Below are 21836 nucleotides of genomic sequence, written 5' to 3'. Positions count from 1 at the left end.
GGGCAGGTCTTTTTTTTTTTTTTATTGGACGCGGGTAGGTCGCTTCGCATGGCGTGGACAGTGATGGCCCGGGGGAGAGGAGGAAGGGGAGAAGACGAAAGAGGAGAAGGGGAGCGGAAAAAACAGACCGATAAGCGCGCAGAGCAGCGCAAACTATAGACCTTTTCATTTCAGTAGTTGCCTGACCGGCGGGTAGAGGGCGCTGGCGCACTCGGCGCCATTAGGTTGCTTCAATTTGGTCGGTTTCGGTTTCAACGTACACGCGATTGTGATGCTGTTTCATGCCACTTTCGATTAATTTTGCGATATGAATTTCTTTCTAGTAGCACACAGCGAATGAAACAATAGTATTGAGCCACTTGGCAAACCACGAAGTGGTTTCGAGCCTAAATTGCGATCTTTTTTTACGAACACTATATGCGTCTGATTCCGTCCATCATTAATTTCGGTCCGGTTCGGCGGTGAAACAACTGCGCTGACGCACAGGGAAAAGTACCATTGTATACGGCCGTACCTGCGGACACTAATTTCAAGAATAACAAAAAAAAAAAAATAAAGAGCCGGACAAGCTCCTCCTGCAGCCTGCGCTCGTTGCCTGCCGCCGTGCTTTGACTGTGCGTGCACCGAGCTGTACGGAAGTAGATAGCTCGCACTCAAGTCAGATATTGAACTGATCATCTTATATTGCAACAGACTATATTGCATGAGTGCTTAGTGAAAAATCAGGTCGACAACATGATCAACAATCTGCTGAATCACCAAGAACAGATGAACTGACAAGTTTACTGTTCGATGTTTGGTTCCCGTACATTAACCTGTTCTAACTTCGAGACTGAAAACATCTTTTATAATGACTAGAAAAGTTTAATATAATCACGTAGATAATATAAAACAGTGATATTGTCTCAGCCTGTCTTATTTAAAGAAATTAAGCACTCGAGAAATATTTTGATAGACCAGCCTAGGCTGGACTAGAAAATTTCTTTAACTAAAGTACTCATTTACAGCATTTAAAAATATTGGCCTTATGAAATAAACTTTTTGTTATATGGACATTTGCTTACGACGTTCTCAAGGTATGAGAATGGTAAGATAAGTGAATGCCAGGCGTCAAATAAAGTCTGATAGTCATCTTCCGTAAAATTTGCCGAATGAAATTGAAGAGCGCAAAAGGAATCATCTCCGATAAGTTTGGCTGAAGTCGAACGCCAGGCGCCACCCAATGGACCTTTAGAGAAAGCTGTTCACTGATTTGAAACGATGCGCTTTGCACATTTTGACGTCGCCATCTACTGAAAGTAACTTTCTATTCGAAGCCGACAACCGGCTGCACTCGGGTGATTTTCATGCAGAAGAATTCTTTTCGGCGTTACATTTTATGAATCATAGGCACTATCAAGTTGTCTGTGGAAGTTTCTTACTCGCGGAGTTCAAATATTTGTGTTGAAATAAATTACTTGAAACTGCATGGTTATATTAAAAAATGACTTAAGCAACTGAAAGACTATATAGACATGTAACCAAGCAGGATATACAACTCCGTGGAATTCATAAACAAACCGATAAAGCGAATGCTTATATCGCACACGTGATTAAGAACGTAAAACAGATATAGGTGTGATATTGCGAACAAACAAGTTGCCTAATGTTAAGGTGCCATTATTTCTAGCATTAAAAATAATTCAAACTAAATGTTTGTTCCCGCGCCTTGTCCACTAGTTCCCTAGTGTAACCAAAAAAAAAACTGTTTTCGATCTGTTGTAACTACAAAACACCATGTTTTCAAGAAAAACACGTGGCTAATTACGCTGAGTGTTTTTGTTTTCTTCCTTGACACCAATGCGCACTCATATATATATATATATATATATATATATAATAACATTGGGCTTCCTATTGCAAATGGTCCCCCTCGAGGCTCTCTTCAAGTCATATATGTATTCAATGTGCGCAAGTGCTAACGCTGATTCCTGTTCCTATAAAACCTTTTTCACACGTATCAAGCACGCCGACGGTAAAAATATTATAAACGTGTTACAAAATCAACTACAGAAGTTACGCGCATAATGATGCAATGCAATTGCATGGTAAGTATAAGTATCGGACGACACTTTACGGAGTAAGGCAAGAGACGCGGTGAAACGAGACGAAAAACACGAATTCAACGCATCCGCCAAGGCGCGGACGGGAGAGCGGAGCAACAAGTTGAAGCAACCTAATGGCGGCCGCATCACGTGATTCCAAGATGGCAGCGCCCATGCGGCGGAGGGTGAAAAGGTCTATAGTCGGTTACAAGTCAAGAAGGTAGGAGAAGCTCCTCCCACAAGTGTGATGCGCCCGTTTCAAATCTCTCCGCAGTCGAAAGAAGAGTTCACTGGAAACGCTCCTTGTTCCGCTTCAATGGATTCCCACTACTCTCCGATCCCACTTTTTAAGAAAGCGACCTTTGTATTCATCGGAGTTGGAACCGAGCCCCTGAAAGCAGCCTTTGTATCCATCGGGGGGGAAGCTAATCCCCGAAAGTCGTATTTGTTTCCGTCGGTGGGGGGAACTCTAATCTCCTTCTCGTAGCTTCCACAATGCTAAGTCAAAGTCGAAAGATAAAGCAAATATGTACACAAAGGCAAGACCCTCCTCGCGCGTTGGCCGCGACGTCACGGAAACGGTGGGACGCTATTGGATGCGGAGGTGGCGGAGGGATATCCGATTCCCTTTGAGGGGCATTTGCCGCTACCTTCTTAACCTGTAACTGACTATACACGTTTGCAAGTCCGGTCTCAGGGCGCCGCCATCTTCTTCAGTGGGGTGCGCTCTTGGCGCGGCCATAATCCGATTACGACGCCTTAGCAAGGCTTCGTAATTGGATTATGACTCGTCCGAGCGCACCCCAGCCAAGCAAGATGGCAGCGCCCTGAAGCCGGACTTGCAAACGTGTATAGCGCATCCGTGTAATGGTACGTTTACACTTGCAGATCCGCTAGCGAATCCGCCCAGCTTTTGCCGCTGGGGCGAAACGCTGGGCGGAAAACGCGGCGGCAAGCCGTTTTGGTCCAGGATCTATTTCTGCCGCCGAACGAGGCGTTTCGCTGACCGGATATGACATTCCTGCGCGGCGCGACGCTGCCTACGTCACGAGTACGCGTTCTTCCGGGAGCAGCAAAGCCCGGGAGAGAGAGAGCCGAGGCGGGAACTCTTGCGCCTTCTCGTCATATTTGACGAGACGTTGCGGGAACCGCTGCCGCCACTGCTCGAAGGAAACAGATGTAAACGCAACCCTCTCGTCGCCGTCGCCGCCGGGAGCGGATCCGCTCCCGCGGCAGCGGATTTCTTCTCAGGTGTAAACGTACCAAAGCGCAGACCGCATGGCGCGTTTTTCTACAGGCGAAAACGCGCCGCGCTATGAACGCTCGCGCGGAAGCTGACGCGGGGGCACCCGCACGCAGACAAAGCCAAGCACCGCCGGCCGCGCGTTATCAGCGTTGCCAGATAACAGAATTCTCAACACGCGGTGTAAACGTTGACGCAAATACTACAAAATGAGAATTAAATGAACAAATAAGCAAATAAAACGGGTTTGTGTGTCAAAAGAGTTTTTATATGGAAAATAATAATGCTTTTGAACACTTTGAAATGTGCTGAATACGAAAGAGCGTACTGTGCAGGATCACGTGATAGTTCGACCGACCCTCATTGGGCGAGAGCCGCTTCGACGCCTCGGCGCGCGCGTCTTGTTCTGGGTCGGCTAGAAACCAACGCTTTCGCGAAAACGCGCGCCCGCGCGCAGGAAATGACGTCAGTTTGACGCCGACGCGCCTGAATCGCGAGCAAAAACGCGCCATGCGGTCTGCGCCTTACGGTGATCACGTGAACGCCCGGTCAGCCAACACCGGGAGGAGAAACTCATGACGTCATCGTTCGATTTCGCTCTGAGAAGTAAAAACAAGCAAAACGTGAGAATGACGTTCACATGCCTCTGACGTAGTGGTTCAACGTTGGCCGCTCCAACTCCGTGGCATTGACTGCGCTCATGATTGCGCCTCGCGCCGCACGCTAGAGTTGGCAGATTTCGGCGACTTGGCTCGCTTGAAGGTTTGGTCAGTTTATTAAATATATAACCGGAATTAGATCGTAATATTTGACATGAGGTCTTCCTATATGATACTGAAGAGGGCTACATAGTTTTCTAAATATCAAAAATGAAGCGGAGTTGCCCTTTAATGATATCCGATTTAGGTACAGTGTTTGTTTCCGAAGAATAAAGTTGCATTAAACACCCCCTTTTTTTCTTCTTTTTTTTTTTTTTTTGAAATGCAACACATAACGTTTCACGGCTTACTTGCTGCCGAAACAGAGAAACGCCGGTGCCGGTACGCGGTCGAGTCGGGACGAGGCACAGACATACGCAGCTCTAGAGGAGACAAAGCATTTCCTTGCCTGAATATATTTATTGTGGGTTGCACCAAATTATGTATAATACATAGCATTTCGCTACATTTTACCGATCAACGCGAGACCGCACGGAAACCAAAACCGTGCATTGGTTAGGGTTAGGCCTACGTCAACCACACCGATCAGCTCAGCTGGACGTGGTCGCATGTCAGGGTTTAGAATGATAGTACAGTACATACCATACGTGGAAATAAACAAGATGAAATCTCGTTATATTGCCGCGCGCCAAGTAGGCAGCGCGGTCGTAGCCTAACGGTTATCGCGCTTGCCTCCCAAGCGAAGGGCCAGGGTTCGATTCCTGGCCGCGGCTATGCATTTTTGTTGAAACTGTAATATGATGTTCTGGTGAAATCGAGAACCGTCTAGCTGATTCGAGGTCAGAATGTTCTACGCGTCGAACCTTCTACGTCGAATGCTCCAGAAGCCAACGTGTGAACAAAAGCGGCTCCGCGGGCAAGCCGGAGTCAGTCTCGTACGCCTCGCATCAGGATCCGCAACTTCTTTTCGTCGGTGGCTTGAGGGTCGGCGCGAGTGACCAGGCGCAGGGCATCCTCGACGGAACTGGTGATGGTCTCGTTTGCGCCCTGGGTTCTCATTCGAAGAAGGTCCTCGGCCCTCTCCCGTCGATACTGGTTAGTGAAAGTTCGCCTCAACTCATTCTTGCAGGCGGTCCACGAGATCAACGAAGTCTCCCGATTCTCGAACCAGTGCCTGGCCGTTCCTTCGAGCGCGAAGTAAAGGTTCTGCAGGCGCTGGTCGTCCATCCATCGGTTGTGTTGGGCCACCCGCTCGTACTGTTGAAGCCAGTCCTCGACGTCTTCGTGGGCGTCCCCGTGGAATGGCGTCGGAGTACGGGGTGCGACGGGCAGGTAGATGAAGGCAGGAGCGGCCGGGGTCTGCGACTGGTTTCATCTACCTGCCCGTCGCACTCTCCCGACGCCACGCCTCGCTACGACGCCCCTGCAACGGTGTCCAACAACCTAAACGGCGTCAGTTGGTTAACCTCCTCGCCGAATACCGCGACTGCTTTGCGACGTCGTCGAAGGTGCGCCAGACCGCGGTTGCCAAGCACCGCATCGTTACCGAGGACGACGCGCGCCCTGTGCATCGATCGCCGTACAGAGTCTCCGCTAAGGAAAGGGAGGTGATCCATCAGCAAGTTCAAGAGATGCTGAATGACGACATAATCCAACCTTCAAGCAGTCCATGGGCCTCTCCAGTCGTGCTGGTTAAGAAGAAGGACGGAACTCTTCGGTTCTGCGTGGACTACCGGCAGCTCAACACGGTTACGAAGAAAGACGTCTACCCACTCCCCCGCATCGACGACACTCTAGACCGGCTGCGCCACTCTCGATACTTTTCATCGATGGACCTGAAGAGCGGCTACTGGCAAATCGAGGTCGACGAACGGGACCGAGAGAATACAGCCTTCGTCACGTCGGATGGACTGTACGAGTTCAAGGTGATGCCCTTCGGACTATGCACGGCGCCAGCAACTTTCCAGCGTGTCATGGACACCGTACTGGCACGGCTGAAGTGGCAGAGTTGTCTCGTCTACCTTGACGACGTCGTAGTATTTTCAGCTGACTTCGACGAGCACTTGAGACGACGCCGAGCTGTTCTTCAAGCAATTCAGACCGCCGGACTCACACACAAGCCGTCAAAGTGCCGGTTCGCCTATGACGAACTGAAGTTCCTTGGCCACGGGGTTAGTAACGAAGGCGTCCGCCCAGACCCCGAGAAGACTCGCGCCGCCGCGGCATTTCCAGCGCCGACACATAAGAAGGCCGTGCGAAGATTCCTTGGACTTTGTGCCTATTATCGACACTTCGTTCGGGATTTCGCTAAGATTTCCGCACCACTTACGAATCTCACGAAGGACGCCGAGAAGTTTGAATGGGCCGAGGAGCAACAGCAGGCATTCGACGAACTGAAACGACGACTCCAGACTCCTCCTGTGCTTGGACATTTCGACCAGGATGCGGAAACAGAAATTCACACGGACGCAAGTAACGCGGGACTGGGCGCAGTACCAGTCCAAGTACAAGAAGGCATCGAGCGAGTCATTGCCTACGCAAGTCGCGTTGTCCAAGGCGGAGAAATATTACTCCACAAATGAGAATGAATGCCTTGCGGTCGTCTGGGCAATAACGAAGTTTCGTCCGTACTTGTACGGGAGCCCGTTCCGTGTAGTCACGGACCACCACTCGCTCTGCTGGCTTGCGAAGCTGAAGGACCCGTCAGGACGCCTCGCTCGATGGAGTCTTCGACTACAAGAGTTCAACATGACAGTGGTCAATAAGTCAAGCCGCAAGCACAGCGACGCCGACTGCCTGTCCAGAGCCCCCGTCGAAACCCCTTCCGGCTGCAGCGACGAGAATGACGACGAGTGCTTCCTAGGAGCAGTGAACACCGACGATATGGCACGACGTCAACGGGACGATCCTGAGCTGCACGCATTAATCGAGCACCTGGAAGGGGGCAGGAGTACCGTGCCACGTGTCTTCTCACGAGTACTGCCAACCTTCGCCATCCGACAAGGTGTACTCTACAAAGAGAACTTCGGCAACAGCACACCATGGTTGCTGGTAATCCCGAGTGACCTTCGAGAAATCTTCCAAGCCTGCCACGACGACCCGACATCCGGACACCTTGGTTGCAGACGGACACTGGCCCGTATTTGTGAAAAGTATTACTGGCCTAAGCTCCCCAAGACCGTCCACCTATACACACGATCATGCCACGAGTGCCAGCGACGCAAGAAACCGCCGACGAGGCCGGCCGGACTTCTGCAGCCCATTTCTCCTCCAACTACACCCTTCCAGCAGATCGGAATGGATCTACTTGGCCCTTTTCCGCCTTCGACGTCGGGGAACCGCTGGATCATCGTCGCCACAGATTATCTCACGCGGTACGCCGAAACGAAAGCTCTTCCTTCAGGGACTGCTGTGGAAGTCGCCAAGTTTTTCATCGAGTCCATCGTCCTCCGGCACGGCGCTCCCGAAGTTCTGATTACAGATCGCGGATCTTCGTTCATGGCCCAGCTGACGCAAGAGATCCTTCGTCTCAGTGGCACCGGCCATCGTCGAACCACTGCATACCACCCGCAGACCAACGGGCTGACCAAGCGACTCAACAAGACAATCGCCGATATGATCTCTATGTACGTCGACGTAGAGCACAAGACGTGGGACGAGGTGTTGCCCTACGTCACGTTCGCCTACATTACGGCGGTTCAGGAGAATACTGGATTCACCCCTTTCCAGCTGGTACATGGTCGGAAGGTAACGACCATGCTGGACGCAATGCTGCCCCATGAGCCATCTGACAATGAGAGCGACGACGCCCAGGCGGTTGCTCAACGCGCCGAAGTCCGCCAGCTCGCCCGACTCATGATTCAAGACCATCAACGCGTCGACGCGGGCCGCTACAACCTTCGTCGCAGGGACGTTCACTTCCAGCCCGGAGACAGGGTGTGGGTGTGGACGCCCATCCGTCGCCGCGGCCTCAGTGAGAAACTGCTGAAACGGTACTTTGGACCATACAAGGTACTTCGTCGCCTCGGCGAGCTGAACTACGAGGTGATGCCCGACGGAACAAGAACATCATCACGCCGCCCACCACGACCTGAAGTCGTCCACGTCGTGCGCCTGAAGACGTACTACGCTCGATAGGACTGTGGATCTTATGTGTTTCACGTGACTCTTTAGTTTGCCGTTCTTTTTAGGTGCTTCGTTTTGTTTTGGGATGCATCGGGGCGATGCACTTTTTAAGGGGGGAGTAATGCCGCGCGCCAAGTAGGCAGCGCGGCCGTAGCCTAACGGTTATCGCGCTTGCCTCCCACGCGAAGGGCCAGGGTTCGATTCTTGGCCGCGGCTATGCATTTTTGTTGAAACTGTAATGTGATGTTCTGGTGGAATCGAGAACCGTCTAGCTAATTCGAGGTCAGAATGTTCTACGCGTCGAACCTTCTACGTCGAATGCTCCAGAAGCCAACGTGTGTACAAAAGCGGCTCCGCGGACAAGTCGGAGTCAGTCTCGTCCCAGCGTTAGACTCTGCTGTCACGCCGACTTCGACGCCCGCGACGCTGTTATTATTTTCTATTCCCTTTTTTTGTTTTGGCACAAGTTCGCCACATTAAACGTTTATTTCTTCCTGTTTATTTCTTATTTATTGGTCACCACCCGTGACAATATGCAATAACAATACAAAAAAAAAATCTGACTGTTTGGCGAGGTTTACGACAAAATTCACGCTGCCGTCCGCAACCCACAACAAATCTGCCGAATCTCCGAATATTCGTCGCGAGAAGTTTGGAAATTTCCAAATTTGTTCGAATCCGAATCACCGGCAATTCGTCCCATCAGTTGTGCTGGCTTCAAATGGCTATGAGCGTCTATTTTTTTTAATTATATAGGTTTGAAATGACTGTATATGGCTATTAGTTATCACTATTGATAAATATATGCTACTTCTGCTCAGAAATGGAAAGGACTTGAAGTGGCTATTGTTTGCTATTAGCACCTAATTTTTTAAGACATCGGTTTCAAATCACTAGCAATGGCTATTGGTAGGCATTGGTAGCCTATATTGTCAACGATTGCCACTGTCATTTTAGACCGAATTCAGACTCGCAGTCTTCGATCCAGGGTAACTATTGGATTTAGTGCCAGGTCCGCGGACTTGTCCCTAATGACGTCAAGGTCACGTAATATGCACATTTCTCTGGTCCGCAACCCCGGTCTCCTAAATTTGTCCGCCGCGTAAACAAAAGCAGTGAAGCTTGACGCACGCACGCTGGTGCGAAGCAGGGAAGCTTGAAGCCACGGTGTTGGTTTGAACGAGTATTATTGGTAAACAAATCTATTCCCAAATCAATTGAAGTTTTGGGAGCTCGTTCTGTCATCAATGGGCCCACAGCAGTACACTTCCGAAATTCAAAGCTCCCCATCGCAGCAAAATGCCACACAGGCATTTTGCGGCTCTGAGAACAAGTTCGCCACCCAGTTTCTGTTTCGATTGAAAAGCTTCAATTCAGAATATCACGCCGTGACCAAATGCGCTGCTTGCGTTTTCGATTGTCCAACTTCCCACCATTCGCCAACGATAAAGACCGGGGCATTTTTCTTGGTTTCCGGCATGCCGGATATTGTGCTTATGCAAACGTAGTAAGACGTACAACTCATTGCAATAATCCTGTCTAGTACCAGTGAACAATTGAAAGCTGGTCACTATGAACCCTAAATGTATTTTGTTTACAAACCGTTTGCTTCTTGTTACTCCATTAGGCGAAAACATGCTGCATCCTCACAGGATACTCACAGTTGAGCACAGCATTGGCACATGAGCTTTTAGCACTCAAAGCACTCAATTAGCACTCAAAAGTTACTATGAAGTCCTCTGTCATCATATCTCCCACTAAAATTTTATGCCGATTGAAACTTAAGTTTCTGCAAACGCCGAGATTGGCTAGCTATAACGGAGACCCTAACAATCGCCCCCTACACTTCGCTTAGCCTTTTTGGGAGATCCTTTACCGACGCCCAAGATCTGTTTCTGGACGGTGATTCTGAAATTATCTCGGCATACTCAGTCAGGAAAAAAGAAAACAGATAACAAATCGTATGGATATTAGCAACCACCGAATGCGCTCCTTTAGTTAATTTGGCGCACCGCATAGGCGTTCACGGCGTGCACGTGCAGTCCGGCGAGCAGAAAGACATCCTTCTCACACAAGTGCTTGACTGTTGCTTTCTTAGAAACTGTCTGTACGAGTGGATGTGCCCCTTTTATTGCAGGATAGCTTCATGCGATATTGAACTCGTCGAATGAAAGTGGGTAGGGATTTCACTTCGTGCACTGCTGCGGGTCAGTATAGCTATAAAGGGTTAAGAGGTGTTCGATTTTAGCTTTTCAACGGTATCTCCGAGTTTTACATCGAATAATCGGGCGTATTCGTAGTAAGAAAAACAGTAATTGAAAAAGGTAATTTCATCAATGGACGCACAAAACAAGTAACACACTTGCTGACCAGCAACTAAAGGCACGAGCTCGGTGTACGCAAACTTGTGGGTTGTTACAGCGTGTTGACTTGTCGAGATTCCCAGCACTGGCTCGTCCACATACCTCGAAACACAAAAACAGAAAGGCTCGAGTAGAAAAATGAGCCATTTGGGTTAGTTTATTAGAGACCAAAAACAATGCGTTCGGGACGAGGAAACGCGAGATAACGGCTGCTTATAATCCACGCTGTGCATACCTTCTCGACCTGTCGACTGAAACCAAAACCATGCCATTCTCCTCCCTGGCACACTATTTCCCAGGGTGGAGCACAGTGTTGCATGCGGGGATTTATGGAAGTAGTCTTTTGCAGTGACAAACACCAATGTAAAGTGGCCACAATAAATAAACTTGAATCACACTATGCATTTCTAAAAATTGCAATGAATTGGCCAATTTGTCATAATACAGGCTTATGTTACAAATAAATGAAAGATCAGAACTGTGTATTTTAACTTCAGCTGGGTGATTCCACGTCAGTTCATGCAATGATGGTCCGGGTCATAATTTAGATATGTTTTGTTAAAAATATATATGAAAGCCATGTTTTTGGGAGGAACATTCAGCTAGATATGAACGCCGTAACAATTTTTTTTCGCTGAGATATAAAATAGAGAAGCTTGAGGCGTGGAAATTGAGAAGATTTCACAATGCTACTTTGCACAGTCGTCATTTCCTTATCGAACCTTTCACGGCACCATAACTTTTTTAATAAGTTTTACAAAGGTTATACAACACATAAACAAAAAGTTAAAAATATCAACAAAATATTTCTATGCAAACAAAAATATCAAACATGGCATAAAAACGCGTTTTAGAGACATATTCACAATTTTTTTGCAAAAAAAAAAACATCTTTCATAATACTTCACAAAACATATCAAAATATGGGTATTTAAATATTTTTTACGGATATGTAAAAATTATATGCCCACCCTTAATTGTCTTCTTGTTATTAACGCGGAAATGCGGCCGATTTCTCAAAATGTGGCAAGATTGGGCGTCGATATTTAAAAAACTCCATCTTTTATTTTTTTTAACTCCCCGTGGCACTTTACAGTGACTTGAACTAACCTGTGATGGCAAAAGATTGAGTAACATATGACCTCCAAGCGGGAAAAGATACGACAAACCTTCACTCGGAGCGAGCCGACGTCTTCGTCAAGGCGGCTTTGCCGCACAGCACCAAACGTTTTGAGCGTTAGTTATGGCATGTATTTTATATTATTAAAATTCTTTTTTTCATAAGGGCTGAGTATTAGTGACGCGAAAATGGACTTTGGGCTGGAATACCATTAATTAGCTTAGAATTCACAGGAACAAAACGGCCCCACTGTGCGAATTCGCTAACTATGCATAGATAAGCTTAAAACTCTCAGTTATGCGAGTGGCCATGTATACATCCGGCCTCTCGGCATGTGATGACTTCCACAGATAAGAAGCCTGGATTCCTCTCACAGGTTTTATGGTGGTCCACTCTGCTTGCTTTACCGCACGAAACTCTCGAACCCGTTCCACAGACAGGTGGAACATGCAGACATCTGTTACTTTTTTACGTAGCACTTCCACAAAGTCTTTAGCGGTGGCAATCGTTGAGATGAGCGAAGATCTCAACTTGGTGAGCGTTGGTTCTTCCACCTACTTCATCACAAGCGCTTTCTCCGTGTCCAGTGGCTGAAAAGATCCATCTTGCCGAAGAGTGCGGCTTCCGAGACAATTCGTGGAATTGGAAGCGATTCTTGAAATGCGCCGCCGCTCCGTCCGATACAAAAATTATTTCAGAAAAGATTGGGAAATGAACATTAACATACTCGTCTATGGCCTATGTGGCTAGAAGAGCGTGAGCTGTGTCATGTGTCGTGTACCATCGGTGACAACGGCAAAGCTTTGCGTGCCTTGCGTGGACGTAACCACACTTGTGTAGAGAGACACTTGAGATTTTTTTCAATGAAAACTCTGCACTTCGGTTGGAAAGAGTACTGTCCATTTTTCCGCAAAATCGAAGTGGAACATCACTGCCTTGGGTGGTAAGGCGGTTCTTGTGTCATGTATCAGGCTTCGTTCAAGGTCAAGGATGTAATGCCTCATATACTTTTCGCTCTCCTATTGCCGCAGGAAGGCAGAAGCGTCCATAACCTTATTGACGAGTTCGCCAGCGTCCCATAACGCCAAACAGATCTCTACGTCTTCGTCGAGATGAAGCGACTGCAGCGAGATGCTCTGCGTTTTTGGGCACTTTTCGCAACGGCGCAGAAAGCAATCGTTCTGAGGAGCGCAGCAGAGGTAGATGCGCTTGAGATCGTCTTCAGTAAATGTCTTCTTTGGGGCATTTTTTATTGCCGTTAAAAGCAACTGAAAATTGACGCAATATATGCATGCGCACACCACGTGCTCGGGACTTTTTTTTTTTACCCATTTTGGTCGTAGAGAATAAAATTTGGAGATGCCTAGTTCGGGATGGGGATGGTCCTTTCTAAACAGCTGGTAAGCCTCCTTAATAGAGCGGGTCATAAAACCTTTTTACGACTTTGGACATGTCGTTGATCATGGCTTTGACGACGTCCTTTTTGTTGGGGCTTTGAACAGAGCATGCGAGGTCGTCGCGTGTGTAGTACTCAATTGCAACCCTCACGTCTTCGGCATTCGCCTTTTTCCCCATGTAGGGATCAGGGGTTGCTCAAACACCACCTTTGCGCTTCAGTTTTCATGTTTGATCAATCATGTAGGCAGTCGCTTCCGACACCAGACGCAATATTTTTTTCTTCGGGATGATTGGTGGCAGAAGCACGTACAATCGCTTGCGTTCCTGGTGGGAACTACATGCCTTCCGCGTTTCGCAAAACGCGTCAAACCACTCTGCGCAGTGCTCACAACTGTCTTCGAGTTCGAGTTTCGTGCGGTGAAGCAAGCAAAGCGGACCACCGTAAAACCTGTCAAAGGAATCCAGGCAACTCATCTGTAAAAGTCATCATATGCCGAGAAGCCAGATGTATACATGGCCATTCGCGCAACTGAGTTTTAAGCTTATGTATGATGCATAGGTAGCGAATTTGCAGAGTGGGGCCGTTTTATTCCTGTGAATTCTAAGCTAATTAATGGTATTCCAGCTCAAAGTTCCTTTTCACGTCACTAATACTCACCGCTTATAAAAAAAGAATTTTAATAATATAAAATACATGTCATAACTAACGCTCAAAACGTTTGGTGCTGTGCGGCAAAGCCGCTATGACGAAGACGTCGGCTCGCTCCGAGTGAAGGTTTGTCGTAGCTTTTCCCGCTCAAAGGTCATATGTTACTCAATCTTTTGCCATCACAGGTTAGTTCAAGTCACTGCAAAGTGCCAAGGTGAATTTAAAGAAAATAAAAGAATGGAGTTTTTTAAATATCGACGCCCAATCTTGCCACATTTTGAGAAATCAGACGCATTTCCGCGTTGATAACAAAAAGATATTTAAGGGTGGGCATATTGTCTTTATATATTCGTAAAGAATATTTAAATACGCGCATTTTGATGTTTTGTAAAGTATTATGAAAGATGGTTTATTTTCAAAAAAATTGTGAATGTCTCTAAAACGCGTTTTTGTGCCATGTTTGATATTTTTGTTGGCATAGAAATATTTTATGGGTATTTTTAATTGTTTGTGTATGTGTTGTATAACTTTTGTAGAACCTATTAAAAAAGTTATGGTGCCGTGAAAGGTTCGACAAGGAAAAGACGACTGTGCAAAGTAGCATTGTGAAATCTCAATTTCCACGCCTCAAGCTTCTCTATTTTATATCTCAGCGAAAAAAAATTGTTACAGCGTTCAAATCTAGCCGAGTGTTCCTCCCAAGAACATGGCTTTCATATATATTTTTAACAAAAATATCTAAATTATGACCCGGACCATCATTGCATGAACCGACGTGGAATCACCCAGCTGAAAGTGCGCCTTGTCCTGTTTCCCTTCGTCTGTCCCCCTGCATTTTTTAGCACTCTTTGCTTGCTTATGTAATTATTTAAAACAATTTAAATTGATAGAGACGACATTCTTCTATCATTACACTTGCTTACATCTGCTGCAGGCATCAAGCGTCCAGAAGACCCCAAGTTGCAGAAACATTTCGGAAACTGACAATCCTCCGCAAGCTTCTGCTGGGATAATAAAATCCCGCTTCTGAATTCAATGGTTATTCTTACAGAGCAATTTCAGTTCAATGTATATAACACCCCAGCAAGGTTGTTAGGAGCACCAACAGACTTGCGGTGTTTCTAATAGCCATTTTACGGCAACTTTTACCAGTCACAAATGAAAATACCCTCTGCAGTTACTGTTGCCCCTTTCAAAAAGCCAATGTTATAGAACATTTAATAATAAAAAAATCCTTCAGTTTTAAACTGAAGCCTTTAAACATGGAGCAAATTTGTGCCGACAAGAATGAAAACAATGAACAATGCAAGCCTGTAGCAGCTAGTATCTTCTACAAGTTGATTTTTTATTCACAAAGAACTTTGTACATAATGTAGATGGTGAAAGTGTTCAGGCAAACTCCCCCATTGTAAGTGCTCATGGAAGGACCTAACCCAGGCACACATGCCCTACACCAAATAAGGTGGTGTTTGACGGGACAACATTTATGGTCACTGCCCCAATGTGACAGCACACGACCCTCCACAGTTCATATTAGGGTGACCACCCGTCCTGCGACTCGCGGGACTGTCCCGCATTGAAAGCTCACATCCCGCAAAAAATTTTCGAAACCTCAAATTGTTTCGCATTTCATACTGTCATAAAATTCATTCCAACTCGTGGTGCTGCCAAACAACATGGCAAGGCAAAGTGCGGAGGTCGCTAGTAATTGTGTGAATCTCAATGGTACGGCATTTTCCATCCAATTGTGGGAAGCGACCATCGTTCCTGCAGGAGAACCGACGCGCATGCTCTTTTGTGCCTCTCCCCTTGGCGGAAAAATATTGTAAGAAAAATTGCTCGCCAAAAGTTTAAATATAAAAATTTAATCCCTTTCAAATCCTTTTTTTTTTCCAAGACAGCAACACAATGCAAAAAGCCGGCAACTCGGAACGGTTGAAAAAGAACATCACGTTAAAAATTTGTGTAGGATCATGTTGATAAAATTAGGCGTTGATAGGAAACAATAACCCAAAAAAGATTTAGTTTCTTCATTTCATTTAATGCATTGAGTTCTGCTGCTGTTGATTTTTATGCTTTCGGCTTCGACACATTAAAACATAATTGGCATAAAAATATAACATCACTGGGAGTGAAAATTATTTTAGCTTAATTGCTGCAATACAACTTTCAGGTGTATAAGCAGCACAGGATATTAAATGTGCAAACAAAGCCTCGGTTCATGGCGAGTTCATAAATCCCCCCCCCCCCCCCCCTCGTCTCCCGCATTTCGCTAGCAGGAGGGTGGTCACCCTAGTTCACATACGTACATTACTATATAAATATGTAGACAAGATCTCAAAAAAGCTTGGTAGACATTTTAAGCAGATCCCCCAAACCCCAGGGCGTCCTTTTCACCACACCACCAACCACACAATCCATCGGCGTCCCTTGTCTTGATGACGATCCTTCAGCGTCCAGTTCTGTTAAGCATAACATAACCAGGAAGAGATCCAGAGATAAGGCACCCAAAGCTATGAAACTCTCATTTCTATTTCACACGAAGGCAAGCTAGACGAAGCGGCATTTGGAGGCGAGCCTTTTCACACGACTCAAGCTGGCACAATGATCAAACCAAACTGGACGGGAACGTTTCCACATACCCGTCCAAAAAATGTGTACGAGAAACTGCGAAGAGTCAACAATTTACGGTTAAGAACTCCCCAAAGTAAACACCACGAAGGTTCCTCAATAAAATGTCTTCATTCACAATGAAATTTTCAACTGCCATTACCTCTAACAAACACACGAGTGCCACAAGGCAAAGGCATGAACCTACACAAGTATTTATAGTCTCTTAATAACATGTCGGCTGTTGCTGTATAACATGGGCCCAATGACAAACACTACAACACTACCTTAGCACTGGAAGCAGCACTGGCCTGGCACATATTAAAGCGATACAACACTGCATCAGTGGTGAGTTACATTCAAGTCAGCGCAGTACCCAATGGCGATTTAGAGCTAATATGTAGGTGCAAACTGGCCTAAAAAAACAAGTTCTGGTATTTACAAGTCTCATAAACTAACAGCGTCCTCTTTAATTCAAAATTATTACTGCATCAAAGCAAAGAAGTTGCTCTGAAAACAGTCGAGTTCCCTGTACAGCATCACTACACCCAAACCAAATGTTGCCAGTGACCCAGAGTGCTAAAGCTTCCATATCGATCATCTCTCGAAGAACGGCTGATCAGTGCCTACCTCAGAGGGCTCCTCTTGGTCTCTTCCAGTCAACGCTGGTGCTTGACGTGCTAGAAGATTCCAGGGGCCTCTTCAATGCAGGATAGCTTGCTGCTACGCTCCCCCACACAAACCAAGACACCAAACACACCGAGACAACAAACAAATCAAGGCCACCAAAGTAAAAAAAATGTTGAATCAGAACGAGGCATACGAAGGCACAGGTCATTGTGTGATTGAGAATGTTCAAAGACATTGCAAATGTTTTTTTGCACCAGAGATATTTTTGGGGATGTGTGCATGTTTGTGAACGGAGGTTCAGTTTGGATCGGCAGACCACGCAGTGCATGTCCGAAGAGGAAACAAATTATGTTAGTGGAGAAGCCCGGTTCATGAATATGCCGAGGTTCCGTTCGTCCATATTTTTTTTTAGCCGCATCAACGGTCCGTTGGAAAAGTCCCAGTCCGCCGGATGACATGAAGTGCCGTTGATTGAAGGACCGCACACATGAAAGAGAAAGAAATTGAAAAGAAAAAAAGAGAGAAAAAAAAGAGTTAACCACTGAGCTGCATCACAAACTGCATTGAGAGCACTGAATGCAGGAAGACCATTTAGACAACTCAAACTCAACTCATTGTATGTATTTCATTTCATTAACTGTCAAGACCACACACTCCAAATATGGTTCAACTGCACCCAACACACCCCTCAAAACTAGAGATGTCAGACTCATCAAACATACATTACACCGACAGATCTCAATAGAGATAGTGATAGGGTGAAAATGCTACGACTGTGTAGCCTCAGACCGACTGCCCGTCTGCCATGTTCTGTGGCAAAACCTGAGGAAGAAAGTCTGAGCACAATCCACCCCCTCCTCAGCAGACAAGAGAACGTCAGGCACAGACGAAAGGCGGGGCACAAAGCACTTGAAATGAAGGTGTTCGCAACACCTTCAAAAGCTACGACGAAACGGTAACTGCAAAAAGTCAATGCTTTCTTGGCCAGAGCATCTACCCCCAAAACTTCTGAAAGAAAAACAGACACCGCAGCCGTAATTCCTCCTGTACTCTTGTTGCGGGTCGATGAGCTAAACCGTCCGCTCGGAGATGGAGAAAGGGGGTACCTGTAAGCGTATGGCATTAACAACACATCTGCAGCATTTGGCCGGACTAGAATTCACCACCCAGTATAATTATTATTTAAGAAAAAAAAAAAGAAAAACTCGTCCAAATACTTAGATGGGGAAAATTCCAAAACCTCAAGACCTGTTGTGAATGAAACTTGAATTTTAACCATACCCACTCCTGTTTTATCAACCAAATCGCTATAAAATGACTTGAAACAGTTTCATGCCTATGTGGTGCACAAGCTTACCTTTGCTAAGAATGATCAGCACAGCTTCAGCTAATCTTTCAATGCAGTGTACACCAACCATACTTGGCTCAACATCCCCTAACAAAGACAATAGTGTATCTGTCAATTTTTAGCAGTTTGAAAATTACTTCCGGGTTCACAAGAATCTTGCTCCTACACCGCTAAATGGCATTTATACATTTAGTAAAAATTAATATTATTTGGTCTGAGAGGCGTAAGTAAAGGTTCCATCCTAAACTGATCGTATGGTAAAACAACATGTATGGATGTTTCAATCACGGTCATCCAAAATAATGGTGGAAGAGTGCGTCCAGCGGAAAGATCAACATAATTCATACGCCAGGCACTGAGGGTCGAGAATCTGCCGTCCGAGCGGTCACACTCTGTCCGCGCAAAACAGAGTTTGAGTGGCACATCAGTTTCTTACATCTTTTTGCATGATCACAATCAAAACATCACGTGCACAAAATTTTCAACCATAATGAGTAGAGCCCTGCATATCCGCGGATTATCCATGGATATCCGCAGTAAACGAGCGGATGCGGATAAAAATTGGACAAATTTTGGCGGATTGTGGATCGGATGTCAGGGATGCTCATATTCGCGGATCCGGATCTAAATTTTTACCCAGTGGCATTCAGTTCGTCGACTGACGTTTCATCTACAGATTGTTTCGTCGACATGCGACGTTTGATCGAAAGGCTTCTAGTGTTTGTTTCATCGAAAAACCTGAGACGTTTCGTTGCACACAACCCTGCTATTTTCGTAACAAGCGTTTTGTGTCTCGCCTAGATTACAGGGGGGAGGGGGGCGGTTTGGTTAAGCTCACCTTAGTGAATCATGCTTTAACTTTTAGTGGCTTAGTGAAATGCGTTGTCAACAAAACGTCGCAGGGGCATGAGCCCACAAAACGTACAGCGTCGACAAACCGTGTGTCCATGAAATGTATATCCATGAAAAGTTGTCCACGAAACGTATTTCCACAAAACGCGTTTCGAAGAAACAATAGGGATCCTAAGAAAGATCTGATCCTTACTGAAGATCGCTTCACTTAGAGCGTTGCCTCTCGTCAAAAATGCTATCTATAGAAAAAGTAAAGATTGCAGGGCATCAATCGTCCCGGAAAAAGCTAGTACATTGGCAGGGGAAGAGCTGGAACTTTCTCCAAGCAAAGAAAACCTCGAACATACAAGTCACAAGAAAGTAGAAGAAACTTCCCCCTCTCCACAAAGAGTAGTGTTGCAACGGTTCCAAAAACAAAAAAAAGTGCCTCAACATCCTTTTTGTGCACTTCTTCTGGGCAGTGTCGCGGACTCCTAAGACAATCACATAACTCAAATAATTTTTCCTTCGACGCGCAGTGTCTCGGGAGAACTGATCGCTTTTAATATAAATACGATGAAACTGATGATAAAATGACATCCCCTTTGAATGGTGACCCAGATTTCTTTGTACAAAGATAAGCAAACAACTTAAAAAGTGCTATTTGTATTTTTTTTTCTTCATTCTTGCTTGATGTTATAATATACAATGAATGCCGGGATTGTGAGTCGGATCTGGTTCCACATTTTGCGGATGCGGTCCGGATACAATAATGTAAAAAGTTTGCGGATGCGGTTCGGATGCGGATAGAAAGTCTGCGGATGCAGATCGGGTGCGGATAATCAAACTGTTATCCGCGCAGGGCTCTAATAATGAGTTACTACATAACCCTTACGCTCTTATTAGAACTGTTTCTCGCTACCACCGCTAGGGGATTCTTTTCGGCTTATGGCTGACCAAGAGAGCATGCCAAGCCTTCTAACTGCGTCTGGTGCACGCCCAGGCTCTGCCCGCTCCTTCCATTGACCAAACTCTCTCTATACACAGCTCTGCACTAAAAGTGTGAGGGCATAGGTGGCTTTCGCTTAACCACTGAAGAAGGGGGAAAAGAGGAACTCGTGTTTGGACCTTCTTTGGTCTGTCCCGGACATTGCTTTATCACCCCAGAGGCTGTCACTCCGAATTTGTACAAAAGCAGCATTCTACTCTCTCCTGCCTGAGCCTTTGACAGCACTGCACGCACCTAGTGGGTCACGTGTCTCTCCAACATGCTGATTGGCTCGCTCGGACCACAGCCTTTGCAGAGTTACGGTGAAATGGAGTATAGCGGAAATTAGCTTAGCGGATCCAGAGCTTCTCTCCAGTTCCCCAAACAGTGACAACGTCCACAGTGCTAGCTGCTTTAGGGTTTGTTCTGCTCTGTTCCCATTTGAAGGTCATACATGATCTCAAGCAACAAACTGCCAGTGGTAATGACCGATTTTACGTAAAAGACAAAACAAAAACATATTCTTGTGCGTAGCTCTCATCGGAACACCTGCAACAAACATCCGGGTGAAAACTGAGTTCTTAGGTTCAGTGATATCTCAGGGGAGTTTTTGGGACCCTTCTTTTTTAAGCTGGGAGGGTACTTATGTTTATAATAACGAGACAAAAATGTCTGTATTTGCCAGGCACCATGTATAGCCTTCCCAGGGGTCTTAAAACTTTGGCCGTTTAAATCTCCCCAGTAGCAGCTCATCAAACCTTTTATCTGATGACACTAATTTTTGCTCTTTCACAAATAAAAAAAAACTACTAGTTGATCAAAATGAAAATAGGCATCAAAATTTGCCCACTATGGATCTGAAAAAGAACCAAATCAGGGGTGGAACTCGTGAAATGTACTTGGGAGCAGCCACGGGAGCAGCTGAAACAGCTGTTTTGGAGCAGGTTGGGAGCAGCTGAAACTACGTTCTGGAGCAGGCTAGGAGCAGCTCAGATTAGTTTTCATTGCACTTCAGCTTGTGTCTTAGACGAGCATGGGAGCAATTTCAGTCGTACTCAGCAGTACAGATGAACACGAGTGGTTAGGGACCTAGGTAGATGGGAAACGGAGTCATGCGGTTTAGAAAAGCTCGTTTTAGCGAACGCCGTTTTACTGAATCCGGTTTATCGGATGTCTTTATAGAGAAACCAGTTTAGAGAAAATGGCAATGAGCCTCCTTTTAGCGAATTTGGCCACCGCGAAGCGGCATGAACGGGTAAATCAGGCGAGTTAACATTTTTGTAATGAGCCGCCGCAGACTGCCATCACAAAGCGGTGGGAGCGCAGCGGGGGGTTTGGGTTAACACGCGCACCAGTGATACACGCACGAAGTAGAAAACCCTTTTTTAAATAGCATCCCCTTTTCGATAAACAGCATTTCTTTAAACTGAGGCTCTGCTTTTCCTAAACTGTGCTTCGATAAAACGTGCCTATTCTCTAAAACGTGCTTCGACGAAATGGCATTCTATCAACTGTAGTAAACCCGTGCTTCAATGAAACGTGCTCATTCTCTAAAACGTGCTTCGATGAAATGGCATTCGATCAACCGTAGTAACCCCAATTATGCGTGCGGACAACGTGACGTGAGTAAGCAACGGACGTGCAGTAGCACAGGGAACAAATTTTGAGTTTATCCTATTGTGCAACTCTATGTCAAAGCAGCAGATTACGATTAACAATGTTATCGTATTTGAAGCGATAAGCAGGAGCAAGGTTAATGTATGCCGAGTAGATCTACCCCTCATGTAA

At 46.1% G+C, this 21836-nt stretch overlaps 1 protein-coding gene across 2 annotated transcripts in view; it reads right to left on the bottom strand.

The window, feature by feature from the left end:
- Positions 1–14974: 14974 nt before the first annotated feature.
- LOC8042016 (histone-lysine N-methyltransferase 2D) overlaps positions 14975–21836 on the bottom strand; it is a 40456-nt gene continuing 33594 nt past the window's right edge. For both annotated transcript variants that reach the window (XM_040216507.2, XM_040503173.2), the window contains 2 exons: positions 16882–16974; positions 14975–16103 (listed from right to left, as the gene is read on the bottom strand). In XM_040216507.2, the coding sequence (XP_040072441.1) occupies positions 16883–16974 (92 nt within the window). In that variant the 3' untranslated portion in view covers positions 14975–16103; position 16882. The remainder of the gene's footprint in view (positions 16104–16881; positions 16975–21836) is intronic.

Source organism: Ixodes scapularis, unplaced genomic scaffold, assembly GCF_016920785.2.
Source record: "Ixodes scapularis isolate PalLabHiFi unplaced genomic scaffold, ASM1692078v2 PGA_scaffold11__112_contigs__length_91849675, whole genome shotgun sequence".
Lineage (NCBI taxonomy): Eukaryota > Metazoa > Arthropoda > Arachnida > Ixodida > Ixodidae > Ixodes > Ixodes scapularis.
Note: the sequence above shows the minus strand (reverse complement) of the source record. Positions and strands in the feature narration are given on the sequence as shown.